The 15,050-nt window shown below is 44.0% G+C and overlaps 1 protein-coding gene across 1 annotated transcript; it reads left to right on the forward strand.

Annotated features, from left to right (window-relative positions):
• The first annotated feature begins 9,659 nt into the window (after positions 1 to 9,659).
• Positions 9,660 to 11,223, forward strand: LOC130380928 (N-lysine methyltransferase KMT5A-like). Its single transcript, XM_056588359.1, has 5 exons — positions 9,660 to 9,777; positions 9,942 to 10,098; positions 10,218 to 10,406; positions 10,638 to 10,734; positions 11,149 to 11,223. Exons 1-5 carry the CDS (start codon positions 9,660 to 9,662, stop codon positions 11,221 to 11,223), a joined length of 636 nt encoding a protein of 211 aa, XP_056444334.1.
• Positions 11,224 to 15,050: the final 3,827 nt, after the last annotated feature.

The raw sequence follows: 15,050 nt of genomic DNA on the forward strand, positions 1-15,050 counted from the left end.
CACTATAGTCCGTGCCTGAAATGTTAACCTTGTTGGTCATGTTTACAACCACTTCCCCAGGGAACTTCCTTGCAAATGACTCCTTAATGCTGTCTTTTAGAACGTCGACTGCCACTTGAGTCATTCTGGACACTGATAGTGTTGGCCTTTGAATGTTAGCATCATGGAGGTGATATGCAATCATTGATTGGTGTTTTCTTGCCTTTGTCATGAGAATGTTTCTGAAAGACCCGGTCTGCCTCACAATCCTTTTAAAGAATCTGTGTTTGGCTTCAAAACGCATTGTCCAGAGAGCCACAAGCGGTCCAAAAGCAGTTGTAAGCCATGGATAATGTTCAAGGAAGTGGTGTTTCGGTTTCAGTTTCTCATCGGGGAAGACATTTAAAAGCCTGTAACGGTGTTCACTGATCTTGCTGTCCATATATCCTAGTGTCTCATCTGTGTGGACAGGAGCCATGACAAGCTCGACAACATCTTTCAGGGTCATCAAAACCTCCCACGCTGGGTCATCTTCTGGTACTTTGTCACCTATCAAAAAAGGAAGGATCCTCAACAAGCACCAATTTTCATGTGCGTTGCCTCCTCCATTACTTCGTGCTCCTGGATCTGCGAATATTCTCCAATGCAAAAGCGACAGACGTGTGAGGCAGAAAAACTTTCAACAAACCCACCTATAGAGTGAGCGCCAAGATTGTCTGCGACTACAGCAAATACAGTACCCTTGACCACTTTACCCAGACTTGGTATAAAAATACCATTATCTTCAAAGGATTTCAAATCTTGAAGCAGTGGCTCCAACACCTTTGGGTATCCATATTGCTTGACATCATCTGCCTTACAAAGAATGGCTAGGTAAATATAAGTTAGTGTAGATCGCAAGGTAGCAGGGATGTCTGCGAACACCCAGTACACAGCCGTGACTTTATGCTTCTTGCGGGATGTTCCCAGTGGGTTGCATACTTCAAAGTCATCTATGTAAAGAATGAGTGGGAGTGTAAGTTCATCTCCACATAAAAAGTCGTTTTCTCTTAGAAAGAATCCGTCTCGCAATGATTTGTATCCAGAGGAAACATCAGATGGCCTTCTGTTCTGCAAGATTATGTCTTGAATGTGTCTGTTGTTCGCAATTTGAGACAATAAAGGGAGAATTGGAACATACTGGTACGTTTTTTTCTTGTCACTATCAAGTATGTACTCAACTGGCTCAGTCATTGAGAGATGCTCCTGCATAAATTGCTGTCTCCTGTAGTGAGTGCTTAAAGGCCCATCCACCCCTAAAGAAGCACTGAAAGTGTTTAGCTGGCAAAGATCTTTAACCAGTTCTGAAATCAGTGAATCTTCAAGAGTACAGCTATGCTTCCTCAAAGTGCTCAGTATGATATCTTTAATGACTGGGCCAGATGCAGATGATGAAAGGAAATTAAGTTCTTACATTTACATTTACATTTAGGGCATTTAGCAGACGCTTTTATCCAAAGCGACTTACAATAAGTACATTTGTCATAAGAAGTGCATCAATATATCGCTGTCGGTACAGAAAGGATGTTCATAGAACCAAGTGCAAGTACCACAATCGCTAGGCTAATCAATTCCCCGTATTACAGACATGATAGCAGCTGCTGCAGTTGCTACACAGTTAAGTGCTACGATACAATACAATACAATACTATTAAGTGCTACAATACAATACAATACAATACACTACAATACAGTGTACAATGGTGGTCAGAAGAGGTAAGGTGGCTATGCAGAGTCGAGGTGAACTCTGAACAGGTGAGTCTTGAGTCCTTTTCGGAAGATAGTGAGCGACTCTGCGGTCCTGAGAGCGGCGGGGAGCTCGTTCCACCACTGAGGCTCCAAAACCGAGAAAAGTTGTGACTTTGTTGATCGACCTTTGCTAGCTCTTAGCGATGGTGGTTCCAGTCGTCCAGCTGAGGTAGTCGAGCGGAGGGATCGAGCAGGGGTGTGTGGCTTTAGCAATGCTTGGAGGTAGGCAGGGGCAGTTCCATCGACTGCCTTGTATGCCAGTACCATCGTCTTAAATTTGATGCGAGCTACTACAGGGAGCCAGTGGAGGTCCCGAAAGAGGGGAGTCACATGGGAGAACTTCGGTAGGTTGAACACGAGGCGCGCTGTCGCATTCTGGATGCGCTGCAAAGGATTAATCGCAGAGGCAGGAAGTCCAGCCAGGAGTGAGTTGCAGTAGTCGAGGCGGGAGATGACCAGTGATTGGACTAGAAGCTGAGCTGCTTCCCTTGTGAGGAAGGGCCGGATTCTGTGGATGTTGTAAAGTGCAAATCTGCAGGATCGGGCGACTGCAGTGATGTTTGCAGTGCAGCATAACTGGTTGTCAAATACCACACCGAGGTTTCTGGCAGTTGGAGAGGGAGATACAGTAATGTTCTCGACGGTGACCAGTAAGTCCATGTGTGGGCAGTCTTTCCCTGGGATTAGGAGAAGCTCGGTTTTGTTGAGGTTAAACCTCAAGTGATGGGCAGTTGTCCAGGTGCTGACATCTGCCAGACATTCCGATATGCGTGTTGCAATCAGGGTTTTCTCAGATGAGGGGAAAGAGAGAAATAACTGAGTGTCGTCAGCATAGCAGTGATAGGAAAAGCCGTGTGATGTAATTACCGAGCCTAGAGACCTGGTATAGAGGGAGAACAGAAGAGGCCCCAGTACAGAGCCTTGAGGGACACCAGTTTCGAGCGTGCAAGGTTTGGACAAGTTCTTCTACTAGTTCATCTATGCATGCATTGGACACATTGAAAATGCATTGCAATTTAAGGAGGAGTAAACCCAGTCTCTTGATAAGAGTTTTGTTCAAGTCCAAATCCTCTTCAAGGACAGAGTCACAATAGGTTTCGCTTTCATTAAGGTCGCCTTCTTCGTCTGTTGGACTTTGGCATTCATGAAAAACAGAAGTTTTAAAATCTTGCACTGAATGTGAATTATGTTTCCTGCTCTTATGACTGTGGAATGTTGAGTATATATTTGTCTTGTACTCACAACCTTTGAAAACACAAGTCACAGTTTCAAACTTTTTAAGATGGCAACCCAGGTGCTCAAAATAAAGTCTCGGTGTCGAAAAAGCATGAATTGCATACCAGGCACGTGAAGGAAAGGAGCTGGCCTGGTTTGGTTGCCTGTGGGTGATATCTGGACAAATGTGTCCGTAAAGCACCCCATGTCCTAAAGGTGCAAGGGCAATCATGATGAAGACACTTTATGGACTGGTTTCGCCCAAAATGCCCGTGTTGCAATCTATAGTGCTTCAATAGATCCAATCGTCTTGATATGGTGAAGTCACATACTTTGCACAGCCAGTTCATTTGCTCCTCTTGCGCAAGTTAGGTCTTCGGTTCTTTTATTTTCTTCTTGCAGACGTGTCCAACACCTCCAATGTACAGGACAAAAAAGCAATGATTGTTATAATTCCAAAATTTAGACTTTAATAAACACAAGATGATCAGAAACAAGGGGACATTAATCCTGACACACACACACACACACACACACACACACACACACACACACACACACACACACACACACACACACACACACTTTCCTGTGCAGGCTACAGCTGTGGTAAATAACATGTTTATATATTCGAAATGATAATTTAACCCCATCACATTAATAAGATGTTAATGTGCCTGACTCCTCCGCCGCCGGAGGAGTCTGCATACGGAACAATGGAGCGTCGGAGAAATGACATGGACCCAAAGTGAACTGAGAGCCGTCTACTGAAAATATCTTTCTCGAATGCTGCTGCGGCCGCCTGAGTTTGTTAATGCTAGTGACGTAAAGAGGTAAACCGGTGACTATTACCACTAGTTGAAATCGGCACAGCGCTGCCTATCGTACCGGGGTAAGAAATGCTTCGGCCAATGAATCGATTTTCTCACCGCCATGTTTGATTGATGAGCATAGTCGAACTATGGCCTTAATCGGATTAAGTTGTGCATGAAAATCAGTGGCGGGCCGTCAGGGCCAGCAAAGCCTTCTCTGCTGGCCTAGACACTTTCAGAACAATACATTATTTTTATTTTTATAAAATATATAATTTATACCTTTTAATATATATTTTTTCATTCATTCGATCTATTTTAATAAGTTTGTTCACATAAGTCTAAATACGTATTTATTTGTTTTTCCTTCAGTTGCGTTGCCTCCAGTGCGATAATATATATATTAGAGCCCTTATCCAATCAGATTATTTCCCTGCGCTGTCTCCGGGTAAAAAATTATCTAGCTGAGGCCCTCAGAGAGAATGAGAGAATCCCCTCGCTTTTGACGCTAATGGGGACTATGTTGTTGATTGACATGTTCTTCAACCAATCAGATTTCGAGTATTAGTCTAGTCGTAATTTCTTGAACCCAGAAATGTTGAGTACCCTAAAGTTTTATTCCAGAAATGTCATCTATAGGCCAAATGGATGGAATTGAACTTGGTTGCTAAAAGTTGCACTTCGGGCAATTTGCATAATTAGCATTATAAGCTAATTAAGGCGAGACACCAAAGGTGAATAGGATAAAAAAAAAAAATAACAGATATCACCATGAAACTTTCTTAGTTGATTACTTATGTTAAGATGAGAAAAAAATGTATTGCATGTTTTTGGTATTTTAATTTTTTAATATGCAAATTAGGCCTTATCTCGTAAAATCTCATACAAAGATGCAAAATAACTATATACAGCATGCACATACACACAAACCAAAAATAATTATATACAGCAAAATACAGAACTTTATACAGCATGCACACAGACAAACACACAATAACTATATACAAGCATTATACAGCAAAATAAACTATATATTACACAGCATGCTTACAGGACACACACAATAACTATATACAAGAACAGCATGCACACATACAGACGCTGTAAAATAACTATATGTAGTACACACACACACACACACACACACACACACACACACACACACACACACACACACACACACACACACACACACACACACACACACACACACACATATTTACAACAAGAACCACACAATCCCACTCAATAGCCTTCACCATCTTCATCATTTGTTTCCTCATTCCCTTCAGTCTCATCTTCTTGGTCTTTTTTGGTATGTACATGTATTGTGAATGGGTTGCAGCAGCAGACCTCACACCCTTCACACTTGCAGTTGTCAGTGCAACTGATACTTGCAGCATGGCAGCTGCAGTTTCCTTTGCTGCAGGCCTTCAATGTGCTGCAGGTACAGCTGGTGACATCAAGCAGATTTATTGGAGCCACTGCCTGGATGGCAAGAGCGGGCATGACAGCCCCTTCTTTAGCAACCTCCCACCCAAACTTACTGATGTCTCTGGCCTCTGCAGGAGGCTCTCTCTGACCTGCAGCCTTCCACAACATGACCTGAAGATGAGCATGCAGTATGTGCAGCATCAGGTTGGCATCAGTTGGAGGAAGCTTCTTAAGTTTGGGAAGCTTTTTGCTGCCACTGTAGATCTGGTAGCGAGTGTATCTCATCGACTTGGCCTTCTTCTGCCCATACAGTGCGATAAAGAACTCAGTCCCAGTATCTTTTAGGTCCCTATGAGTGGCATCAGGTTCCCCAAGCACTGTATTGAGACTTTTCAGTACTTTCAGCGCAGATGTTTTGCCCTTCCCACAGGGATAGGAGGCAGTGTCACATCCCGACAGCGCATGCATCCCCAGGAGACCTTGACATCTGTCACCCAATCCTCTGATGGTGGCATTTATATCCAGGCTGGTGCCATTCCACTTCTCCATCTGAACTGTTGATTGAACATTGGCCTTCCATGCCCAGTACACCAACAGAACAAATACGTCAGTGTCATCAGTTAGGATACGTATTGTCAGAGCCCCTGCTTCAGCTGCTTGCAGCATGTAGCTAATGAGGGTGATGTCAGCCTCCTCATGCTTCACAATGCAGTCTGTGTGGTTCACAAATAAGATGTTATTAGTGGTGAGGTCAAATGTGCCCAGAAGGCGCGATAACTTGGTCTTAGTTGATGTGCTCTTCATCACAGCTTCTCGACAAGAAAGGGGTGTGTTGACTGTCAGCTTATAATCAATTGCACAAATTCCTCCTCGCCTTCTCCTCTCATGATCCTTAGCAGTGGGTTAGTCATTGTACCGGTCAAAGATGACCACGGTCTCATTAACTCCAGCTGCAGTATAGGCATTGGAGAGGCGCGTATCGATGCTTGAGGCAATGTCCTTAATCGTACCTGCCACTGGCCAGACAATGTGATAGAGCAACTGACTTCCATTAACTAGAACAACATTGGGAAGTGGAGCATTTTCATCAGGTACTCCCAATCTTTTGACAAGGACAGACTTGTCACCCTTCCTCAGGCAACCAAATTCATCAATGAGTGATGGTGGAACTGGACTGAGCTCATGATCAAAAACATCTTTCAACTCTATGCCACGCTGCTGCCCCACGACTAAGAGTCGAGCAAAGAGGGCATCCATGTCGTAGATAGGCTTGCCTTTCACAGTCAAAGCTTTCTTCATCACCTCCATGGTTGTGATTCTCTTACCAATGGGGCTATGGAAGCCTTCAGGAAGAGAATCTGCAAAATCTTTGCTCTGCTGTTCACCAATGTGAAGAGCATTCTGCACGTTCACCGAGTCTGGTGCCACTTGTCCATTCACGATGTTGTAAAGAATTTGCTGGTTCTCTTTTAACGGATGACAATGTTGCTGGAACTCCTCCATGATTTTTTTGCGATTTCCTCGATCAATTTCTTGTCTTCTCTCACCTTCCTCCTTATGTTTCCATCCATTCTTCACATTCACATGAACATTTTCCTCCTCCTCTGAATTTTCTAGAATGTCCTGATTTACATACATTTCTTCCACTGTCTGGGAAAGGTGGGAGCAAATGGGATGGGAATTGATCCACACTGCAACTTGCCATTCATTGGTTGAGATGCCTTTCAGTCCACCATGTCCTTTTCCTTGTTTAATGTAGGTCTGCTCACCAAACTCGTCAGCAGGTACAGTAGTTCCACCATCAGAATGGCGACAGACGTGAGCCCCTGCTAAGAGGTCTTCCTTGGCATTATGTACACTCATTTGTCACATCACGCATAGACTACTGCAACGCCCTCCTCACCGGACTCCCCACCAAACTCATCAACAGACTGCAGATCATTCAGAACTCAGCCGCCCGGATCATCACCCGCACCAAATCATCTGACCACATCACCCCTGTCCTCATTCAACTTCACTGGCTCCCAGTACACTACCGCATCCAATACAAAACCCTACTCCTCACCTACAAAGCTCTCCACAACCTAGCCCCCAGTTATCTCTGCGACCTCCTCCAAGAATACACTCCCTCCCGCTCCCTCCGCTCAACCTCTGCTGGACTACTATGTATCCCCACATCACGACTCACTTCAATGGGTGCCCGGTCATTCAGCTGTTCAGCACCCAGGCTCTGGAACTCCCTCCCCCCACACATAAAACAGTCAGACACCATTACAACCTTCAAGTCACAACTCAAAACTCACCTGTTCAAACTCGCACACAACGTCTAACTGATCACTGTTTTGTTTGTTTTTTTGTTTTGTTTTGTCTTGTTTTTGTTTTATTTATTTCTTATTGCTTATGTTTATTTATTTATTTATTTTTTCCACAATGTCTTGTTTTTTAAAAAATGTATGATGACTATATGCTCTGTAAGGTGACCTTGGGTGTTTTGAAAGGCGCCTCTAAATTAAATGTATTATTATTATTATTATTATGTGGAAGGTTCTGCACCATCCTTAGGCACCAAGTGATATACCGCCCATAATTATGGTGCCCAGCAGCAAAGAAGTACGGGATCATCTGCCTGAGACAGTGCTGCTGTAGGAGGAAGTCTCCCTGTCTCTCTGCACGGGTCCCACAAGTTTTTTCATTTAAATCAACTCAAGAACACCTCCAGAATGCTACAGCTAAGTCTCAGAGAGGGTTCCATAAGTCACGATTTGGGAGATGGGTGTGTATTTGTGTGTAGGATTTGCTCCCCTAGCGACAAGACTTTGCCAGTACACCTTGATACACACTTCAGGAAGTGTGTATGATTAGCCCCGCCCATCCAGCCAATGCGAATCGTTCTACTGCAGCAATCAGTCGTGGCGTTCACTTAGTGCCCATCCAGCCAATGCGAATCGTTCTTCTACTGCAGCAATCCGTCGTGGCGTTCAATGAACGTTCACATAGGCCTACACACCTGAACTTCATGGCTCCCTACAGGTAAGAACATTTTGTTCATTATTTTGTCATTAAATACGTTCATAAAGCGCGAGTGTTTAGTACCATTAGACCTGTCCTAACATTGCTGATACTTTGAACTGTTTAATGCTAAATGTTAACAAACGGAATAGTGGCAGAATTACCTGATTACATGAAACGACCAGCGATGTTGCTAACTTTAGCCCCGCTTAGCTGCGTCAATTACGTGATTTATTTTCATGACATTGACCACTGTGCCAAAAGGATGCAGCAGTATTTTTGCTAAATCAAAAGCTACGTTTATGCCGAAAATAAACGTGGACATTGAATTAACAAATATGAGCTAGTGCAAAACAGGGATGCTAAGCTAGGATGCTAAGCTAGGTTGCTCGCGATGCGAGCAACGCGGCCACACCAACCGCGTTGCTCGCGTTGGATAACACCTCCGGGACCGGACGAAACTGTCCGTATCCGGAGGTATGTAGAGGCCTTAACGCGACGCTTCATCGCATGTAACGCGTCTACGCGCCTATACCAATGGTTCCCTATGCAAAAATGCCGAATTTTGACGCCCCTAACGCGAGTAACGCGTTTGGTGTGGCCGTACCGTTAGAAACTCAACAAAAAGCAAATTAATAATAAAAAATAGACGAAGTGTTGACTAAATAGCCTGGAGCTAGCCGCGAGCAGCCACCGATCGATCTCTGCTGTTTGTTGACGGTAACAAATTCATGATGCCGCAGTGTTAATAATACTCAGACGATTTGGGAGTTATGCCCTTTCTCTATCATTTTCATAGTGAGGCTACATGATCGATATCTTTTTTGTGGAACTATAGTGCGTTTACGTCCTGCACGGAGGGATACATCGGTGAGCTGCAGCTGGCTCTGGGACCGGTACGCGGTATCTAGGTATCTCGGTAAAAAAGTAAACAAAGAGATGACACGGACGATCATGCCTCGATAATGTATTGTTGCAACTTGCAAAAACATTCAAGGCAAACCTAACCCAACATCACTGAAAAATAATCATTTAAAAATGTGTGTGAGTAATCGGTGTAGTCACAAATGAATCGTTGAATTGATCCTCAGTAAGCTATGTTTGATTTGGAAAACACGTCTTTCATGAAAGTAACATCATCTTTTCTCCTTCCTCTCTTCTCTCCTTCACTTCTCCTCTCTTCTCTCCTTCCTGCTCCTCTTCCTCTCCTCCCTCTCTCCTTCATCTCCTCTTCCTCTCCCCTCCTCTCCTTCCTATCTCTTTCCTCTCTTCTCATCTCTCCTTCCTCTCTCCTCTCTTCTTCCCTCCTCTCTCCTCCTACTCTCAGCAGTGTGTAAAGTGCAGGGTAGCAGTGGAGGGAGCGTTTGATTCGTGGTGCGGGGCCTCCAGGAGGCGTCAACCCTGTCATTTAGCTCTAAGAGGATGGCAGGGGGAGAGAAAAGACAGAGAATTAATCCAAAAGCGGATGCAATATCGCATATAAAGAACAAGACTGACAAGCTGGACAGCCTTGAAGCATTATTCATAAATGCTGAAAAAGGTTATTACTACTACTACTACTACTACTACTACTACTATACTAGTTATTACTAGTATAGCAATCAATGATTTTGAGCCTCAGCAATGATATTGAAGTCAGGGTTATACCAGGTTATATTATTTTTCCCCTGACCCCTGCATAAACTTTGTCGCTTTTTTTTACAGGGCGTGGGGTATTTGCCAAAAAAACCTTCAACCAAGGGGACTTCATATTAGAGTACAGAGGCGACCTCATTTCTGACTCTGAAGCGCAGCGGAGGAGAGAGGTGTACACACCAACCCAGCGTGTTTTCATTTTTGACCTTGCTGGAAAGTCTCTATGGTAGGTTTACATCTCTCTTTCCAATTTGTACTGTTGGTTGTGTAGGTTAGAATTGCATTTGACCTTACTGCTTTAACGTCACCGCTTATTCAGAAACTGGATGATGTTGTTTGTTTTAGTGTTGATGGTGCCAAAGAGGATGGGTCCCTGGGTAGGTTGGTTAATGATGACCACTTGAACCCAAACAGCAGAATGAGGCTGGTGGAGGTGGATAAAATAAGCCACATTTGCCTATTTGCGACCAGGCCTATAAGCATAAGTGAAGAGATCTCCTACAATTATGGAGGAAAAGACTGGCCATGGCGAAGGTATGTATCAGTTTGTGCAAGCTAATATACTGGATTTGTGCAATATTTTCTCAGATGTGCAAGGTTAAGTGGTTTGTGCAAAGTCCTTAAAAGGCAGAACAGTAATGTTCACTAGCTGCCTGTTTTCCTTCTTGTTCAGCAGCCTATTTCTGTTAGGCAGAAACTTGTTTACTCTCACAGGGCAGTGTCATAACTAGTGGGGACCACATGCTTTTGTATTGTGTTTTACAGAAGCCAGCAGAGCCTACAACCTCACCTGAGTGCATTCGTAGACACTCCTCCAGCTAATGTTGAAGGCGTGTCCTCTTTGCCAGAGCCCTGTGACACGGTGGGTCATGGTTTCAAGGTCTCAATCGCTATGTGTGATTCCAGTCTTTCTTATTAGATTTAAGACATATCCAGAACAGGGCACACTTCGAAATCTCAAAAGCTTTTGCAGACCTTGTGTTAAGTGGGTTATATGGGTGGGCCTCAGTCATTTTCAGAGCATGTTAATTTTGATTATTGGATATTTCATTAAGGCAAAGCTTAAGAGCCTCAGTCTGTGATTCCCTCACCAAGTCTGTGATACCAAGTTTACAGTGACAATGCCTAAACAACAAACAGTAAAGTAGTTCCTCCACTGTGGTTGTTGTTGTTTGGGAATCACCATGCGCTCTTCACATGCTCTGACAAATCACAGATTGTGACTTGGAAGAACTTTCAGTCATGAGTTTCTCTTTCTTTGTTTTACCCCCTGCAGACAAGCGTGGACAACAACACGGCAGAACAGACACAGACAAAGCGGAAGACTTCAGCACCGGCAGCAGACCATTAAAAAGAAACAAAAGACTGTAAGTCATTTGGATGTTGAGCATGAAATTCACAAATTTATTAATGGTGCCTGCGGGCTGGATGTGGCCCGTGGGGCGTTTAATGGGCTTGGCTGCTGGTCACCTCGCCATGTGGAAGACAGTGAAGGCATTAGGCTGGACTCTAAAGTTATTTTCCTAACTTTGTAAAATATTGTTGCTCTGTATTTGTTGCTGCGCCTGCGGCGAACACGTGTTGTAGCGGCATCACTAACATAGAATTGAAGTGAGTAGATCGGCTCATGGATCTGCCTCATTTATCCAATATCCGATCCATCTAATTAGTCAATGTCGGAGCCGATGTCCGATCCAAATATCGGATCGGTGCATCGCTATCCACGTTGCTGTCTCACACAGACCACAGGCAACCTGAAAGCCCACAGCAGCTTGTAGGTCCACCCTCGCACCAGTATGAATTGAGCTGAAGCCTCCTGACTCCTGATAGATCAGCACATGGCGATTCCAACACGCATGTAAATTGACTTGATAAAAGTCCAGTTATAATCCACTTCAAAGTAGTCCACTTGGTTAGTGGAAAAAAAGTAGAGTCCAGACTCTACACAGTTCAGTTTCAAGTGTTCCACATACATCTACTGAATTTGCATGGCATGTATCAGTTTGTGCAAGCTAATATACTGGATTTGTGCAATATTTTCTCAGATGTGCAAGGTTAAGTGGTTTGTGCAAAGTCCTTAAAAGGCAGAACAGTAATGTTCACTAGCTGCCTGTTTTCCTTCTTGTTCAGCAGCCTATTTCTGTTAGGCAGAAACTTGTTTACTCTCACAGGGCAGTGTCATAACTAGTGGGGACCACATGCTTTTGTATTGTGTTTTACAGAAGCCAGCAGAGCCTACAACCTCACCTGACAGTGCATTCGTAGACACTCCTCCAGCTACTGTGGAAGGCGTGTCCTCTTTGCCAGAGCCCTGTGACACGGTGGGTCATGGTTTCAAGGTCTCAATCGCTATGTGTGATTCCAGTCTTTCTTATTAGATTTAAGACATATCCAGAACAGGGCACACAACAACAAACAGTAAAGTAGTTCCTGCACTGTGGTTGTTGTTTAGGAATCACCATGCGCTCTTCACATGCTCTGACAAATCACAGATTGTGACTTGGAAGAACTTTCAGTCATGAGTTTCTCTTTCTTTGTTTTACTCCCTGCAGAAAAGCGTGGACAACAACACGGCAGAACAGACAGACAAAGCGGAAGACTTCAGCACAGCACCGGCAGCAGACCATTAAAAAGCAAGAGGAGTCGGCAGTGGATCGTTCTTCAGACGAGTTGAAGCCAGATGGCACAGTGGATCAGTTTGGTGATGAATCAGAATGGGATTCCTCCAGTGTAGACATGGGAGACGAATATATACCACCTAAAGGTGAATGTGAGGACAGCACAGATGATTCGAACGGAAGTGAAGAATTCTTCGATGACACAATTGACCTGATATCCAAACAGAAGGCCAAAAAAAAGAGGACAACTAAGAAAGACCATACAGTGTCATCAAAGAGCAGGTGCAGAGCGCCAGGTTCATGGAAAGCAAGAAGCAGCATCCCTACCACATCAAAAAGTCCTCCTGTTGCGGAAGATGGTGATACACCACTGTCTCCTCCATCTGTGTCTGTTCCTGCAGTCTCTCAAAAGTCAGATGGGAAAAGGGTATATGACAAAATGCAGTACTGCCAGTTTTGTGAAACTTCAGTAAATAAATATGCAAGACATCTGGAGCGTCGTCACAGTGCTTTGGTTGAAGTTGCCAAGGCTTTAAGTTACAACAAGGGTTCAAAGGAAAGAAAATGTCATTTGAATTTTCTAAGAAGCAGTGGCAACTTTATGCACAATGCATCTGTGCTCAAGAGTGGACAAGGGAGCCTCATCGCAAAAAAGCGACCCAGAACACACAGTTCGGAGAAAGAATATGTGCACTGTTCCCACTGCCTTGGCCTTTTTGTAAGAAAACTGTTGTGGAAACATCTTAGAAAATGCGATAAACGGCCATCCGAAGAAGGGGCACAGAAGACATTTTCTAAAACTCGAGTGCTGGCCACCTGCTCTATTGAACAACCTTCACCTTAAGGCACCCCTGAAATGTTCAATGATCTGACCAAGAGCATGCGTCAAGATGATGTCACTGATATTGTCAAAACTGATCCAGCAATCAGGGGTTTTGGCTGCCATTTAATGAACAAGGTCATGGGTAGTAGTACTGACACAGTTGGCAATAAGAAGACTGTCACACAACAGCTGAGGAGTCTTGGTAGGTTGATAAAGGCAGCAAGAGAGATAACAACTATGAAGACAACCAAAGACCTAGTGAGCCCTGAGAATTTCAAGGAGACCATTAAAGTTGCCCGTCACGTAGTCGAATTTGACGAAACGACATCAAAGTCCGAAATTCCAAGTCTTAATGGTAAATTGGGTACTGGATTGAACAACATGGCAAAGTACTTAAGAGCCGAAGCACTGCAGTACTTAGATCATGCAGAAGCAGAGCGGTACCATGCATTTTCCACTATTTATGATAGTCACTGGGGCGTGTACATGGCAGGTCATGGCAGGAGGGACCTCAGGGAGGCTAAATTTAATGCTCCCAAGCTATTACCATTTACAGATGATGTTAGACTTCTTCATGTTCATCTAGATAAAGAGGTAACCCAAGGCATCCAGGAATTGAAAGAGGTGGTTTCAACAGCTAACTGGAAACAGTTGTGTGAGGCTACTTTGACAAATGTTATACTGTTCAACCGCCGAAGGGAAGGTGAAGTCTCAAAGATGGAGTTGAAGTTTTTTCAGTCAAGATCGAAATCAGTGCCTATTGAAGAAGTCAAACAGCACCTCACAGCCAACGAGATGAGTATGTTCTCACATTTCACTCGGATTGAACTGCCAGGAAAGCTTAGTCGAGGTGTTCCTTTACTACTAACTCCACAGACTGAAGAAGCACTTGAACTGCTGTGCAATAGACGAGAGGAGTGTGCCGTTAAAAAAAACATGTACTTGTTTGCTCGTCCAGAAAAAGACACATATCTCCGAGGTTCTGATTGCATTCGAAAATTTTCAAATGAATGTGGTGCCAAAAACCCCGAAGCCCTACGCTCCACAGACCTGCGGAAACAAATTGCAACATTGTCGAGTGTACTGAATCTCAAAGACGCAGACCGTGATCAATTGGCAAGGTACCTCGGCCACAATATTAGGATCCATGACGACTTCTACAGGCTCAAGCTGGACACCCTTCAAATTGCCAAAGTCAGCAAGCTCCTACTCGCTATGCAGCAGGGACGGATTGGAGACTATATAGGGATGAACCTTGACGAGATAGACATCTCCCCAGACGGTACACAGCATTTCTCTGCATGACCCAATTTTTTATTAATTATTTTAAAGTCGCAGTCATTTAACACTTAAATTAACAAAACAGATTCACTTGTATTACCTTTTACTTTTCTTTTTCTTAATCCCATAGAGTCTGTACCAACACTGACGCCTGACAAGGAAGAGGTGCAAGGAGAAGACGAGATGGGAGAAGGAGACGACAGCGAGATCGGGGAAGGAGAAGACAGCGAGATCAGGGGAGGAGAGGTCATGTCAGGTATGTGTTGTTGGATATATGTAACTTTTATAGGTAATGCAAGCATTGAGATGTGGCTATTCCTACAGTGACTAACTTAGCCTAAATATGCTAGCTGCTCCTAACAGCTGTTTACAGATTGCGCGTTTGGACAAATGTTGCATATCTGTAAGCCCTGATGGTGTCACCCTGCCAAAATAGAAGTGTCAAATGTGACACAT

Source organism: Gadus chalcogrammus, chromosome 4 (assembly GCF_026213295.1).
Source record: "Gadus chalcogrammus isolate NIFS_2021 chromosome 4, NIFS_Gcha_1.0, whole genome shotgun sequence".
Classification (NCBI taxonomy): Eukaryota; Metazoa; Chordata; class Actinopteri; order Gadiformes; family Gadidae; genus Gadus; species Gadus chalcogrammus.